Source organism: Fringilla coelebs, assembly GCF_963513975.1.
Source record: "Fringilla coelebs genome assembly, chromosome: 14".
In the NCBI taxonomy this organism is placed as follows: domain Eukaryota; kingdom Metazoa; phylum Chordata; class Aves; order Passeriformes; family Fringillidae; genus Fringilla; species Fringilla coelebs.
The window spans coordinates 6,883,648-6,897,602 of NC_140040.1; the positions used below are offsets into that span (position 1 = coordinate 6,883,648).

At 56.6% G+C, this 13,955-nt stretch overlaps 3 protein-coding genes across 5 annotated transcripts; all 3 read right to left on the bottom strand.

Annotated features, from left to right (window-relative positions):
• Positions 1-2,136: 2,136 nt before the first annotated feature.
• LOC311159351 (C-signal-like) lies at positions 2,137-4,364 on the bottom strand (the record flags this gene model as incomplete). 2 transcript variants are annotated; one of them, XM_084215388.1, is made up of 6 exons in its annotated part: positions 2,137-2,250; positions 2,471-2,590; positions 2,947-3,105; positions 3,422-3,609; positions 3,812-3,863; positions 4,218-4,364. In XM_084215388.1, the coding sequence occupies 6 exons, from the start codon at positions 4,362-4,364 to the stop codon at positions 2,137-2,139; spliced, it is 780 nt and encodes a 259-aa protein (XP_084071514.1). The 2 variants fall into 2 exon arrangements, with proteins under 2 accessions (XP_084071514.1, XP_084071513.1); XM_084215387.1 differs by having other exon boundaries at positions 2,468-2,590.
• A 1,495-nt stretch (positions 4,365-5,859) lies between these two features.
• On the bottom strand, positions 5,860-7,910 carry LOC311159352 (C-signal-like; the record flags this gene model as incomplete). Its single annotated transcript, XM_084215389.1, has 6 exons — positions 5,860-5,973; positions 6,261-6,380; positions 6,493-6,651; positions 6,968-7,155; positions 7,358-7,409; positions 7,764-7,910. 6 exons carry the CDS (start codon positions 7,908-7,910, stop codon positions 5,860-5,862), a joined length of 780 nt encoding a protein of 259 aa, XP_084071515.1.
• A 1,584-nt stretch (positions 7,911-9,494) lies between these two features.
• LOC311159349 (C-signal-like) lies at positions 9,495-11,877 on the bottom strand. 2 transcript variants are annotated; one of them, XM_084215383.1, is made up of 6 exons: positions 11,370-11,877; positions 10,958-11,009; positions 10,611-10,798; positions 10,136-10,294; positions 9,904-10,023; positions 9,495-9,616 (listed from the first exon to the last, which is right to left on the bottom strand). In XM_084215383.1, exons 1-6 carry the CDS (start codon positions 11,514-11,516, stop codon positions 9,503-9,505), a joined length of 780 nt encoding a protein of 259 aa, XP_084071509.1. In that variant the 5' UTR covers positions 11,517-11,877; the 3' UTR covers positions 9,495-9,502. The 2 variants fall into 2 exon arrangements, with proteins under 2 accessions (XP_084071509.1, XP_084071510.1); XM_084215384.1 differs by having other exon boundaries at positions 11,755-11,851.
• Between the last annotated feature and the right edge of the window lie 2,078 nt (positions 11,878-13,955).

Consider the following 13,955-nt stretch of genomic DNA (forward strand, 5'->3'; position numbering starts at 1 on the left):
TGGGTGGGTTTTGCCTCTGCTGTGTAAGCATCCCTGGAGTTCCTGCAACCAAAATCCTGCTCCCCTGGAGCAGGGAGTGCCAGCAGCAAGACTTTAACCTGGTTATCTGCCTTCTGCTGTGGCTCCTGGGGGCTAGGAGCTGAGCAAGCTGCTGCCTCCCACCTCCTCTAGCTCTAGCTCTGCCCCCACAGCATCTTCTGGTCCTCTTTCTGCAAAACTGTGAAGAAGTGGAACACAGAAGGCTGGGCAAATTCCTCTAAATTCTCAAGTTTGCCTGAAAAATGGAGAAGCTGGAGTGCTTTCCCAGAAGTGCCACTGCAGCCTCACTGGAAAAACCCTGCACAGCGACTGCAGGTCGGGAAATCATTGTTGGTATGAGTCTGGTCACTCTTGGACCACCCAAACTTGCGGTCCCCTCCCAAGGCATGACATCTTTTCAAACCCCTCAGAGCTGCCTCCCTCCCTCCCGGCTGGGGACAAAAGTTGCTGTGACTCGGATTCGAACCGAGGTTGCTGCGGCCACAACGCAGAGTACTGACCACTATACGATCACAGCCCAGGGACCCTGCCGCCTGCCGGGCCCGCCACACGCCGGCAGCACGGCGGGGAATGTCCCCGCACTGTCCCCTCCCCTGGCACCGACACCCAGCACCGCCTGGCCAACAAATCCTGTTTAGGTAAGGAGGCTACGGATGGGCTTGGATGCGGTTGCTCAGAGCCTTGGCAGTGTGGAACGGGGCCCTAAGTTGTGCAGAGCACTGGCAGTGCTGGGATGGCACCCAGGAAATGAGAGTGCTGCAAAGGACAGCTCTGCTGAGGGGCCTCATGCAGTGGGGTCATCATCCTATATATAATTTCAGCTAAATCTAAGTGATACAGGAGGTGAGGAATTAATTAATTAATTTTAGCATCTTGTGCAATACGACAAATTTGAGGGAATTCAGTTAAAAATACAACAAAAGGCATAATGATCTCCATGGGGAGCTGAGTGGTGCTGTGGGAAGGATACAGTCAGGGAGATCTGAGTAATCCAGAATGTCCCTGGTCCCCATCATCCGTCATCCTCAGGGTCCCACTGCCAACTCCTTGCCTGATCATGATCCTTCTCCGTGTTTCCTCCCCAATCTCATGCCTTCAGAATTGTACTTTGGTGATTCCAGAGCTGCATTTGCTGTTCCTGGCCCTGGTGCAGGTTGGGCTCAGTGCTGGTGGTGAAGAAAGGACTCCATGGGGGTGAGAGCTCCCTGCTCCACATCCAAGGCAGCCCACGGCCCACTGGGAATCATCCCACTGCTCCTCCCCACCCCACCCTGCACCACAGGACACACAGTGGGGGATTCCTGGTGTCCCCATGGACCCCAAGGCCCCATGTGCCCATCTGGTCCCACCCCCCACTCCATCAGCCCCATGGTGAGCCCTAGAGGACGTGTGGGCACCTCTGCTCATCACTGGAGCCTCCAGTGCCACATGTGCCCCATGGAAATGTACACAACACCAAGAGCCAATCCTTCCTCCACACATCAGCTCGCAACAGGGAGCAGAGCCGCCAAGAAGAGAGGTACAGACAGAATTTAACAGGAACACAGAATAGGTTCCCATCCCTGAGAGGGCTCAAGACTGCACTGACAGATTTCCCATTTGAGGCCCTGGTCTTCATGGGTGTTTTTGAGTACCTTGATCCCCAGCAGGGCATAAGCAAGCCAGGAAGATCACATCAGGTTTTGTCTTCCTGACCTCTGTGGTAGAGGAGTTAACACTGAGCAGTGCTCTGCTTGGACTTTGAACAGGCAAACGAGAAAGGACTCACTGAGTGCCTGAGTCATTGTAAGGTGGTGCTGCCATTCTGAGGGAGACCTCTGGGACGAGCCCAGGGACAAATTCCTATCAGGATGGTGTCCAGGTCCCCAGTTAGACAAGAACAAATGCTGAGACCAATCCAGCTCAGAGATATGCGGAAATAACTGAGAAGAGCTCTCAAAGCACCAGTGAGGATTCTCAGTGATAGTTAATAGAAGATCAAGGGAAGAAGGCTCACACAGTGCTATTAATTGTTTGTGGACACTCATTTACTAAGGGACAGGTACAACATGGTGCAGGCAGCAAAGGTCCTCACAGCTGGAATCCTGAATCGGCATGTCACCAGGGCACGACCTTCCCTTCCCAGTCCAGGAAGGCCCCAGTCTCCTTCTCAGAGATGGAGGACAGCACCTTCAGCATCCCTTGCACACTGTCATCCACTGTCAGGGGAGTCTGTGGGGCAGAGAGAGAAACAGCTCTGTGCTCAGGGGTCTGCCCTGAAACACATCACTGCTCTGGCCAAGAAGCATTCCCAGTCCTCATCTCCCTCCCTCCTGTGCCTCCAGGGTATCTGGCCAGAAGCTCTTACACAGCCCTGCATGAGACCCCAGCAAATTCTGCATTCTTAAACGATGAGGCTCCCCTAGACCACGGACAGGAGATCCCTTACCTTAAATGATCCTCCTCCACTCCCCATGTCAGTTTGCACCCAGCCGGGGTGGAAAGTGATGCAGAGGATGCCGTGCTCCTTGTACGCCAGGGACTGGCACTTGCTCAGCATGTTCAGAGCAGCCTGTGGGGAGACAGGGAGGAAACGGCAATGGATGGGGAAGGGAGGCTGCCAGGGGACATGTGCAGACCCCACAGCTGGGGCAGGGATTGGGCAGAGGGGGCCACTTCCTGGGATACACAAAGCTCTCTCACTAGCCCTGTGCGGATGTCCAGCCCAGATGAAGTCCCACCATATCATGTCTCTCTGAGGTAGGACACAGGGCCAGGCACATAATGAGCTCTGATGGGCACCCAGGGACTGACAGGAGCTCAGTCACAGCTTAGAGAGGAGCAGTTACAGAGGGGGAGGTCACAAAGAAGTATGATCATTCTAAGGGGAAAATGTCTGGGCTAACCCCCAGCAAAATCTGGCAGTACCTTGCTGCAGCGGTACGAGACAACATGTCCATAATCCCACAGATACACATCCTCAATGGAGCCTGCATAGCTGGACATGTTGACGATGGCAGCCTTGCTGCAGCTCAGCCCTGAGCCTGGGCTGCCCTGGGCACCCTTCTTCAGCAAGGGTAGAAATGCCTGTGAGGAAACAGAGGGGACAGGAGCACACACGGACATGGCACAGGGCAGGGGAGAAGCTCCTTGCACAGTGGGCAACATTGACACCAGCACTGGGGCATCAACCCTCCTCTTTCCCAGTGCTCCAGCCTGGCTGGCTGCAGCTCCTGAGCTCCAGCCGATGGCTCCCTGAGCTTCTCATCAACCGAGAGCCCATCAGGGCAAGAAAGCAGTGACAGCAGCCCCTCCCACTGGCCCTTCACTCCCTCTGTAATGTCCAGCTTGAGCCCATGGGAAGGGATCCTTCTGGAGCTGTGCTGTACTGCTGGTGACTCACCTGGCCCATCAGCAAGGGTCCAACCGTGTTGGTGGTGTAAACCTGTATCATATTCTCCGATGTCTCATTATCAAGGGAGCCTGGCTTTGCAATTCCAGCATTGTTGATGAGGAGGTTGAGCCCAGAGCCCCCCAGGTGCTCCCCAACCTTGGCTGCAGCTGCCTTGATGCTGGCAGGGTCAGAGACTTCTGCAGGGCGAACACAGGGGAGGTCAGAGCCTGTGTCCCCATGCTGGAGTCCCCTCTGTTCCCCTGGAGGTGGCAGTGCATGATGGCCCTGCAGGCACCGGACCATGGCACAGCTCCCTCCCAGCACGGGCTCCCAGGGTGTGCCCAGCTGGGCACTCGCCAGAGGAACTGGGGCAAAGGACCCGCACCTCGGGGCACCTACCAAGTGGGATGATGATGATGTTGGGGTGCTTGGAGGCCAAATTCTGTAACTCCTGAAAGAGAGAGCACTGTGTAGGCATGGAGAGGCTGGAGGGACTGTGCAGAGGCTCAGCCTTTCCCAGCTAAAGCCCACGTTCTCTGGCTCCATCCCTGCACCACGCTGGACTCGCACTATGCTCCAGTTGCCCTGAACCCAATGAATGGGGAGGACTCCATTCCCAAGTAGCACAGTTCCCTCCATGCATCCCCTGCACAGCTGCTCCCACGTTGTCTCAGCCCAGCTGCCCTGTGCCACAGGTGCCTGACTGAAGCTCCAGACACTTGCAAGCCCCATCCCTACTCCAGTCTCCCCCTGGCACTGAGTGCTGCCATCTCCCAGCACAGTCCCCGCCTCCCGCCGGCCTCACCTGTGCTCGCTGTCCCTTGGGGTCCCGACAGCCTGCAAAGATCCACTGAGGTGGGTTTGGCATCTTCAGGAAATGCTGGACAAACCCCAGGCCGATGCCTCGGTTGGCGCCAGTCACCAGAACGGAGCGGACGTGGAGCCCTGCCATGCTGCTTGTCCTCCTCTGCTCCAGCTCTCACTGTTTGCTCTGCTCCCTTATATTTCCTTTTAGCTTTTTGCAGACACCACACCCACTCAGGGTTATCACCAACCCTTGGATCCAGGAGGAGCAACCTCACCTGCCCTTCAAACTCCAGGCCAATGATCCCAGCTGGGAGCCAGTCCTTGTTTCCAAAGGGCAAAAACTCTTGGTGCTTTCATGCAAATTCTGCTGTCCTTGGGAAACCTAGTGCCATAAACCAGGAGAGGATGTTGTGGCTGAGGAGGGAAGGAGCAGCATGTGCAAGGGTTGTGGGAAGCTCCAGGGCTCACATGGGCTTGACACCTTCACAAGAAGGGCTTTCTGCATCAGACCCACACAGCGGTGGGAACAGGCTGATCCTACCCCCCTGCCCCGTTTCCCTGGGCCAGGACATTCCTCACATGGCCACCAGCAGACACTCTGCCTTGAGGTGGCCTCCTCCGAGCCAATGCCCATTCCCTGATTGTCAAGTGAAACAAGGCTCCCGTGGAGGGAGGCACACCCAGAGGATCCAGTCTCCTGGCAGAAGGATGGGCACCTGCATGGCCAGCACATCCCCAGCTGCAGGCCCAGCCGCTCACCCCCTGCCTGGTTCTCCCAGGTTGAAGCACAGAGACTGGGACAGCAGCAGCCTGGAATGAGCCCATCCAGGAGAGTCATTCAGATGCTTTGTTCCAGGACTGAATCCCATTTTGCATCTCCACAGGCATTTTCTGCCTAGCAATTGTCTCCTTTCCTGCCTGGGAAATGTCTCCTCTCCTGCCCAGCCACTCCCGGGGTTATGCTGGCAGTGCTGCGCTTCTTCCAGGCTGCCCAGGACAGGGGAATGAGGTGCTTGGATGTGCAGCTTCAAGAAGAGAAGGGCTTGGGAAGCAACTTCTCTCTCCTTCCCCACCCTACCTGTGGTCCCCCTGTACCCCTCACCTCTGTAAACTCTGGCAGCTGATGCCTCTGTGCTCTGTCTCCACACCCAGTCTCAAACCCCTGTCTGAGCCCGGGGCAGGATCCCTGCGCTCTGCCCGAGCTCCGTGTGTCCCTCTGTCCCACCTGTGACCAGGCATCCCCAGCTGAGGGGAGAGGGCAGCTGCTCCCTGTGATCCCCAGCCCCTCAGGCAGCTCAGCCTGGGCAGGGGAAAGCCAGTCCTGCAGGGACTCAGAATATCTCTCTCCTCTCAGGAGATGGGCCCCGCTCCAGCTCCTCCAGTGCCTCCAGAGGGGAGGTCTCCAGAGGGCAGTCACGGTGCCATGGGATCTGCTGGCTGGAACTCATGGGCATGCCAGTGACAGCCATGGGTTGGGGGCAGCTGTGGGCACCAACAATCCCCAGTGCAGGAAAGGGCCTCCTATGAGCTGGCACTGCACAACAGAGCTGGGGGTCTCAGCAAGAGTTTATTGAGGATGTGGGGGAGGTGGGAGCAGTGCCAAAGGGACCTCTTGGCAGCCAGGATCCTGAAGTGGTGCCTCACCAGGGGATGACGTTCCCTTCCCAGTCCATGTAGGCGCCGGTGTCCTTCTCAGAGAGGGAGGAGAGGACCTTCAGCATCCCTTGCACGCTGTCATCCACTGTCACAGGGGGCTGTGGGGCAGAGGGGGAGATGTAGCTCATGCACAAGACCTGGCTGAGGGCCCTGGAGCAGCTGGACCCAGGGGAAAAGGCTGCTCCAGGGCAAACAGAAAGCTGAAAACCCCAGGGGGAGGGACTGAGACGAGAACTGAGGGGATGGGGACACCCAGCACCCAGGACCAGGACAGGGGGAGCTGCCCCAGGCAGGGAAGCCATGGGCAGGGGCTCAGGACAGCAACTCCCAGCCATGCAAAATCAGCACAGCAGCTCTGATGGACCCGCCCCGGGGGAATTCCTACCACGTGTCCGGCCGAGCTGCCCATGTCAGTTTGCACCCAGCCAGGGTGGAAAGCGACGCAGAGGATGCCGTGCTCCTTGTACGCCAGGGACTGGCACTTGCTCAGCATGTTCAGAGCAGCCTGTGGGGAGACAATGCAGGGCTGGTGGTGGGAGGGGAAGGGGGGCTGCAAGGGGACCCGCAGCTGGGCAGGGCAGGGGAAGTGAATTTGTCCCCAGCACGTGTGACAGCACCTTGCTGCAGCGGTAGGAGACAGCTTGTGCCAACTCCCAACTAAAGAAAGAACTGATGGAGCCGCCAGTGCTGGATATGTTGACGATGGCAGCCTTGCTGCAGCTCAGCCCTGAGCCTGGGCTGCCCTGGGCAGCCTTCTTCAGCAAGGGTAGAAATGCCTGTGAAAAAACAGAGGGGACAGGAGCACACACGAATATGGCACAGGGCAGGGGAGAAGCTCCTTGCACAGTGGGCAACATTGACACCAGCACTGGGGCATCAACCCTCCTCTTTCCCAGTGCTCCAGCCTGGCTGGCTCCAGCTCCTAAGCTCCAGCCCAAGGCTCCCTGAGCTTCTCATCAACCGAGAGCCCATCAGGGCAAGAAAGCAGTGACAGCAGCCCCTCCCACTGGCCCTTCACTCCCTCTGTAATGTCCAGCTTGAGCCCATGGGAAGGGATCCTTCTGGAGCTGTGCTGTAGTGCTGGTGACTCACCTGGCCCATCAGCAGGGGGCCAACCGTGTTGGTGGTGTAAGTCTCGGTCATGTCCTGCAGCGTCTCATTTTCAAGGGATTTTGGCTTCAAAATTCCAGCATTGTTGATGAGGAGGTTGAGCCCAGAGCCCCCCAGGTGCTCCCCAACCTTGGCTGCAGCTGCCTTGATGCTGGCGGGGTCAGAGACTTCTGCAGGGCCAACACAGTGGAGGTCAGAGCCTGTGTCCCCATGCTGGAGTCCCCTCTGTTCCCCTGGAGGTGGCAGTGTCCGATGGCCCTGCAGGCACCGGCCCATGGCACAGCTCCCTCCCAGCACGGGCTCCCAGGGTGTGCCCAGCTGGGCACTCGCCAGAGGAACTGGGGCAAAGGACCCGCACCTCGGGGCACCTACCGAGCGGGATGATGATGATGTTGGGGTGCTTGGAGGCCAAATTCTGTAACTCCTGAAAGAGAGGGCACTGTGTACGCATGGAGAGGCTGGAGGGACTGTGCAGAGGCTCAGCCTTTCCCAGCTAAAGCCCACGTTCTCTGGCTCCATCACTGCACTACTGTGGACCCTTGCTATGCTCCAGCTGCCCTGAACCCAATGGATGTGGAGGACTCCATCCCCAAGAAGCACAGTTCCCTCCATGCATCCCATGCACAGCTGCTCCCACGTTGTCTCAGCCCAGCTGCCCTGTGCCACAGGTGCCTGACTGAAGCTCCAGACACTTGCAAGCCCCATCCCTGCTCCAGTCTCCCCCTGGCACTGAGTGCTGCCGTCTCCCAGCACAGCCCCCGCCTCCCGCCGGCCTCACCTGTGCTCGCTGTCCCTTGGGGTCCCGACAGCCTGCAAAGATCCACTGAGGTGGGTTTGGCATCTTCAGGAAATGCTGGAGAAATCCCAGGCCGATGCCTCGGTTGGCGCCAGTCACCAGAACGGAGCGGACGTGGAGCCCTGCCATGCTGCTTGTCCTCCTCTGCTCCAGCTCTCACTGTTTGCTCTGCTCTCTAATAGTTCCTATTAGCTTTTTGCAGACACCACACCCACTCAGGGTTTACACCAACCCTTGGATCCAGGAGGAGCAACCTCACCTGCCCTTCAAACTCCAGGCAAGTGATCCTGGCTGGGAGCCAGTCCTTGTTTGCAAAGGGCAAAAACTCTTGGTGCTTTCATGCAAATTCTGCTGTCCTTGGGAAACCTAGTGCCATTAACCAGGAGAGGATGTTGTGGCTGAGGAGGGAAGGAGCAGCATGTGGAAGGGTTGTGGGAAGCTCCAGGGCTCACATGGGCTTGACACCTTCACAAGAAGGGCTTTCTGCATCAGACCCACGCAGCGGTGGGAGCAGGCTGATCCTACCCCCCTGCCCCGCTCCCCTGGGCCAGGACATTCCTCACATGGCCACCAGCAGACACTCTCTGCCTTGAGCTGGCCTCCTCTAAGCCAATGCCCATTCCCTGATTATCAAGTGAAACAAGACTCCCATGGAGGGAGGCACACCCAGAGGATCCAGTCTCCTGGCAGAAGGATGGGCACCTACATGGCCAGCACATCCCCAGCTGCTGGCCTTGCACTCCAGCAAGACATTAACTGCAGGCTTGCCACATCTTCATGCAGCATCTGTGTCTTTGCAGAAGGAATTTCTGCTGCTCCTGGAGCAGGCAGCCAAGGCAAGGAGTGTCTGAGCTGCAGCAGGGCCGCTGTCATCAACATCTCCTCCAAGCTGGGCTCCATTGGGCTGTGCCTCCGTGTGCCAGAGGCCCCCATGTACCCGTACCGGGCCAGCAAGGTGAGCTGCCAGGGGAGGTGCTGGAGATGCTGTCCCAGTCACGGTGCCCATGGAGGGGAGGGAGCCCCTGGGTGACCCCCTGCCCCAGCCACCCACCCCCTGCCTGGTTCTCCCAGGTGGAAGCAGAGAAAATGCAGTAGCCTGGGCTGAGCCTTCCAGGAGGGTCATTCAGCTTTGTTCCAGGACTGAATCCCATTTTGCATCTCCACAGGCATTTTCTGCCTACCAAGTGTCTCCTCTCCTGGCTGGGAAATGTCTCCTCTCCTGCCCAGCCACTCCCTGGGTTGTGATGACAGGGCTGTGCTTCTTCCAGGCTGCCCAGGATAGGGAAATGAGGTGCTTCGCTGTGCAGCTTCAAGAAGAAAGAGGCTGGCCTGCAAAGCAACTTCTGTCTCCTTCCCCAACCCACCTCTGGTCCCCCCCATCCACCACCTCTGTATATTCTGGCAGGTGATGCCTCTCTGCTCTGTCTCTACAACCAGTCTCCCCTCCAGTGGCTCCTGAGGGGAGGTCTCCAGAGGGCAGTCATGGTGCCATGGGATCTGCTGGCTGGAACTCATGGGCATGCCAGTGACAGCCGTGGGTTGGGGGCAGCTGTGGGCACCAACAATCCCCAGTGCAGGAGTAGGATACCTGGAAAGGGCCACCCATGAGCTGGCACTGCACAACAGAGCTGAGGGTCTCAGCAAGAGTTTATTGAGGATGTGGGGGAGGTGGGAGCAGTGCCAAAGGGACCTCTTGGCTGCCAGGATCTTGAAGTGGTGCCTCACCAGGGGATGACGTTCCCTTCCCAGTCCATGTAGGCGCCGGTGTCCTTCTCAGAGAGGGAGGAGAGGACCTTCAGCATCCCTTGCACGCTGTCATCCACTGTCACAGGGGGCTGTGGGGCAGAGGGGGAGATGTAGCTCATGCCCAAGACCTGGCTGAGGGCCCTGGAGCAGCTGGACCCAGGGGAAAAGGCTGCTCCAGGGCAAACAGAAAGCTGAAAACCCCAGGGGGAGGGACTGAGACAAGAACTGAGGGGATGGGGACACCCAGCACCCAGGACCAGGACAGGGGGAGCTGCCCCAGGCAGGGAAGCCATGGGCAGGGGCTCAGGACAGCAACTCCCAGCCATGCAAAATCAGCACAGCAGCTCTGATGGACCCGCCCCGGGGGAATTCCTACCACGTGTCCGGCAAAGCCGCCCATGTCAGTTTGCACCCAGCCAGGGTGGAGAGCGACGCAGAGGATGCCGTGCTCCTTGTACACCAGGGACTGGCACTTGCTCAGCATGTTCAGAGCAGCCTGTGGGGAGACAATGCAGGGCTGGTGGTGGGAGGGGAAGGAGGGCTGCAAGGGGACCCGCAGCTGGGCAGGGCAGGGGAAGTGAATTTGTCCCCAGCACGTGTGACAGCACCTTGCTGCAGCGGTAGGAGACAACTTGCATCAACTCCCATCCAAAGAAAGAACCGATGGAGCCGGCAATGCTGGACATGTTGACAATGGCAGCCTTGCTGCAGCTCAGCCCTGAGCCTGGGCTCCCCTGGGCAGCCTTCTTCAGCAAGGGTAGAAATGCCTGTGAGGAAACAGAGGGGACAGGAGCACACACGGACATGGCACAGGGCAGGGGAGAAGCTCCTTGCACAGTGGGCAACATTGACACCAGCACTGGGGCATCAACCCCACTCTTTCCCAGTGCTCCAGCCTGGCTGGCTCCAGCTCCTGAGCTCCAGCCCATGGCTCCCTGAGCTTCTCATCAACCGAGAGCCCATCAGGGCACCAGAGCAGTGACAGCAGCCCCTCCCACTGGCCCTTCACTCCCTCTGTAATGTCCAGCTTGAGCACATGGGAAGGGATCCTTCTGGAGCTGTGCTGTAGTGCTGGTGACTCACCTGGCCCATCAGCAGGGGTCCAGCCGTGTTGGTGGTGTAAGTCTCGGTCATGTCCTCCAATGTTTCAGCCTCAAGCATCTTAGGCTTGACCATTCCAGCATTGTTGATGAGGAGGTTGAGCCCAGAGCCCCCCAGGTGCTCCCCAACCTTGGCTGCAGCTGCCTTGATGCTGGCAGGGTCCGCAATTTCTGCAGGGCCAACACAGTGGAGCTCAGTGACCCTGTCATGGTTTGGGGTCCCCTTTGTCCGCAAAAAGAAGTCCCCCCCCCCCACCAAGGCGGTCTCGATTGTGAAGCTCCCAGAGCTGTGATGAGTGCCGAAGCATTCTGTGGCGAGATGGAACCTACCAAGAGCGATGATGACGAGGTTGGGATGTTTGGAAGCCAAATTCTGTAGGTCCTGTAAGAGGGGTCATGACATTGGCACCAACACGCTGGAACAGCATTGCCAAGGCTCACCCTGCTAAGCCAACCAAAGCCCATGTCCCTCCAGCTCCATCCCTGCAGCAAGTGCCCAGCACCCTGCTCTAGCTGTCCTGATCCTGATACAGGGGGAACACTCCACAGCTCCTGTGTGCACCACGTATCCCTGTCTCCTCCATGCACAGCTGCTCCCACATTGTCTCAGCCCAGTTGCCCTGTGCCACAGGTGCCTGACTGAAGCTCCGGCCCCTTGCAAGCCCCATCCCTGCTCCAATCTCCCCCTGGCACTGAGTGCTGCCATCCCTCAGCACAGTCCCTGCCTCCCGCCCAGCCTCACCTGTGCTCTCTGTCCCTTGGGGTCCCGACAGGTCGCAAAGATCCACTGAGGTGGTTTTGGCATCCTCAGGAAATGCTGGACAAACCCCAGGCCGAGCCCCCGGTTGGCCCCAGTCACCAGAACAGAGCTGACACAGAGCTCTGCCATGCTGCTTCTCTCTTCACTCCAGCTTGCACTGTTTAGCCAGCTTTCTAATATTTCCTTTTAGCATGTCCCACCCCACTCACTCACAGCTTGCACTAATGCTAGCTTCTCTCTGGGAGGAGCAACTGCTCCAGCTCTTTGAGCTCCAGGACATATGTCCTGGCTAGGGACCAATCCTTGTTACCTAACAGCAAAATCACTTGTTTTTTCCAGGAAAATTATGCATTCCTTTCAGGGTAACCTGATGCCATAAGCCAGGTGGGGCTGTTGTGGGTGAAGAGGGAGGGAGCAGCATGTGGGTTGATGTGGGAAGTTCCATGGCTCAGGTGGGCTTGATGGTCTTTGCACATTGTACCAAGGTGTCCCTCAGGTGACCCTGAGCAAATGTTCTCTGCCTTGCTCCTGCCTCTTCCTCAAGAGACAATAACCTCTCCCTTGTTGTGGAGCCAAAGACCTGTGGAGAAGGAGAGCAAACCCAGCGTGGTGTCCTGGCAGAAGGGTGGGGACCTGCATGGCTGGCACAGCACCATGCTGCAGGTCATGTGCCCCATCCCATGGGATGCTGTCCTAAGCTGAGCTGCCCCTTTGTTCAGAGCCACAGAAGACTCAGGCTCCTAGGACATTTACCTGCAAAGGAAATGCCCTGCTCAAAGCCTATTCTCCACCTCAGCTATTGCCATGAGGCACTGACCGTTCTGTGCTACCACCAGTGGAGCCCAGTGCTGTTCAGTATCTCAAGTGATGCATTACAGGTTTGCAAGGCTGGATCAGGTGTGTGTGTACACCATGTGTTCCTGCCCCCTGTAAGTGAAGACCTATACTCATAAATCTCTTGTCAAACCCTTGTCCTCCTACACTGAGTCCCAGAACCATTGCACAGGTTGCTGGGCAGCAATGGAGACAACACTGCTCACATGTCACCTTCTGCCCCAGGATATCTTGGCAGCAGCATTAACCAGAACAGCTTCCTCCCAGTGGCAATGCCAAGTGTGTCTCCATGCTCTGGCAGCAGCTGATTTCCTCCTGCCCACTCCAGCCTGTTTTCTGGGGCTCAGCTGGCAGACACTGTGAGATAAGCAGGTCCTTTCCTGCTCTCACCTGGGACCAGCAGCACAGGGTACCCTCCCCAGACCCATTCGGGAAAGTGCACACTGCCAGCTTCTATGGTGAGCTGATCCCATATCTTCTCTCTGCCAAGTCTGAGCCTCTCCTTAAGTTCCATGCAATTAATTTTTTTCCCCACTTTCTTCCTTTGTCTCTGTCTACTTTTTGAATTTTCCCTATTGGGTTGAGACACATCTTTTCCCTTGTGAATTCCTACCACTTACCAGCAGTACAAAGCTTTGTGCCTTTCAGCTTCTGTCTCAGACTGATCTCTCACTGAGGATCTCCCACATGGCTGGACTGGCATTCAGGCTCCATAGATCATTTCAGTATTTCCTTTTCAATGATTACAGACCTCAACTATACTTACCAACAGATGTGCCAGAGCTGAAATCCTCCAAATAGATTTCCATGGTTTTCTTCCTCTAGGTGAAGGATAAGGCCATCACCCACAGCCTGTCTGAAACCGCCACAGTGACTCAGAAGCAGATAGTATCAGAAAACAAACTAACACTAAATTAACTAAATTAACAACTAAAATTCACATTTTAAGTCTCCTACTTTTGCTGCGTCACCTCATTTGTGTAGCCTTTTACTGAGATATAACTTTATCATGTTGACTTTGCTCTGGGGCCACACACTCCATTATTGATTATTAGAGTTTAAACAAGCACTGCTTCACCAGGAGTCTAAGTCCAGCCTGGCATGAAGAGGCAGAGGGGAAAGAAACCAGTCTCACTGCCTTACAGCCCAGTCTCATCACAAGGGCTGCTTCTGTCCCCAAACCTCTGGAAAGGACCTTGGTCCAGCTCCTAAAAAGGGATTCAGATGCTTCCTTTGCTCTGAAATGTTCTTACATGGTCTAAATCTTAAGCTGAACATTAAAGTCCTCAGAATTATGGAATCATTTAGGTTGCAAAAGGCCTCTAAGATGATTGATTTCAACAATTAGACTAACAATGACAATTCCACCACTAAACCATTTCCCCAGGTGCCACAAGCCTGCATTTTTTAAACACTTCTGGGATGGTGACACCACCACTTTCCTGGGCAGCCTGTGCTTGAAAATCTTTTCTGTGAAGAATTTTTTCCTAATATCCAATTGAAATGTCCCTTGGCACAACCTGAGGCTGATTCCTCTCATCCTGTAACTTCTTACTTGGGAGCAGAGTCTGACCTCACCTGGCTCCACCCTCATTGTCGGGGAGTTGGAGAGAGTGATAACGGTCCCAAGTCTCCTTTTCTCCAGGTTGAGCCCTCCCAGCTCCCCATCAGCTCCTCATCAGACTTGTGCTTCAGACCTTCCCCAGCTTCATTGCTCTTCCCTGGACACACTCC

Coding starts and splice junctions, on each gene's coding strand:
- LOC311159349 (XM_084215383.1), bottom strand. CDS start 11,516: ATGGCAGAGCTCTGTGTCAGCTCTGTTCTGGTGACTGGGGCCAACCGG. Junction 10,295..10,610: donor GACCCCTGCTGATGGGCCAG/GTGAGTCACCAG, acceptor GTTTCCTCACAG/GCATTTCTACCCTTGCTGAA. Junction 9,617..9,903: donor GCGGCTTTGCCGGACACGTG/GTAGGAATTCCC, acceptor TCTGCCCCACAG/CCCCCTGTGACAGTGGATGA.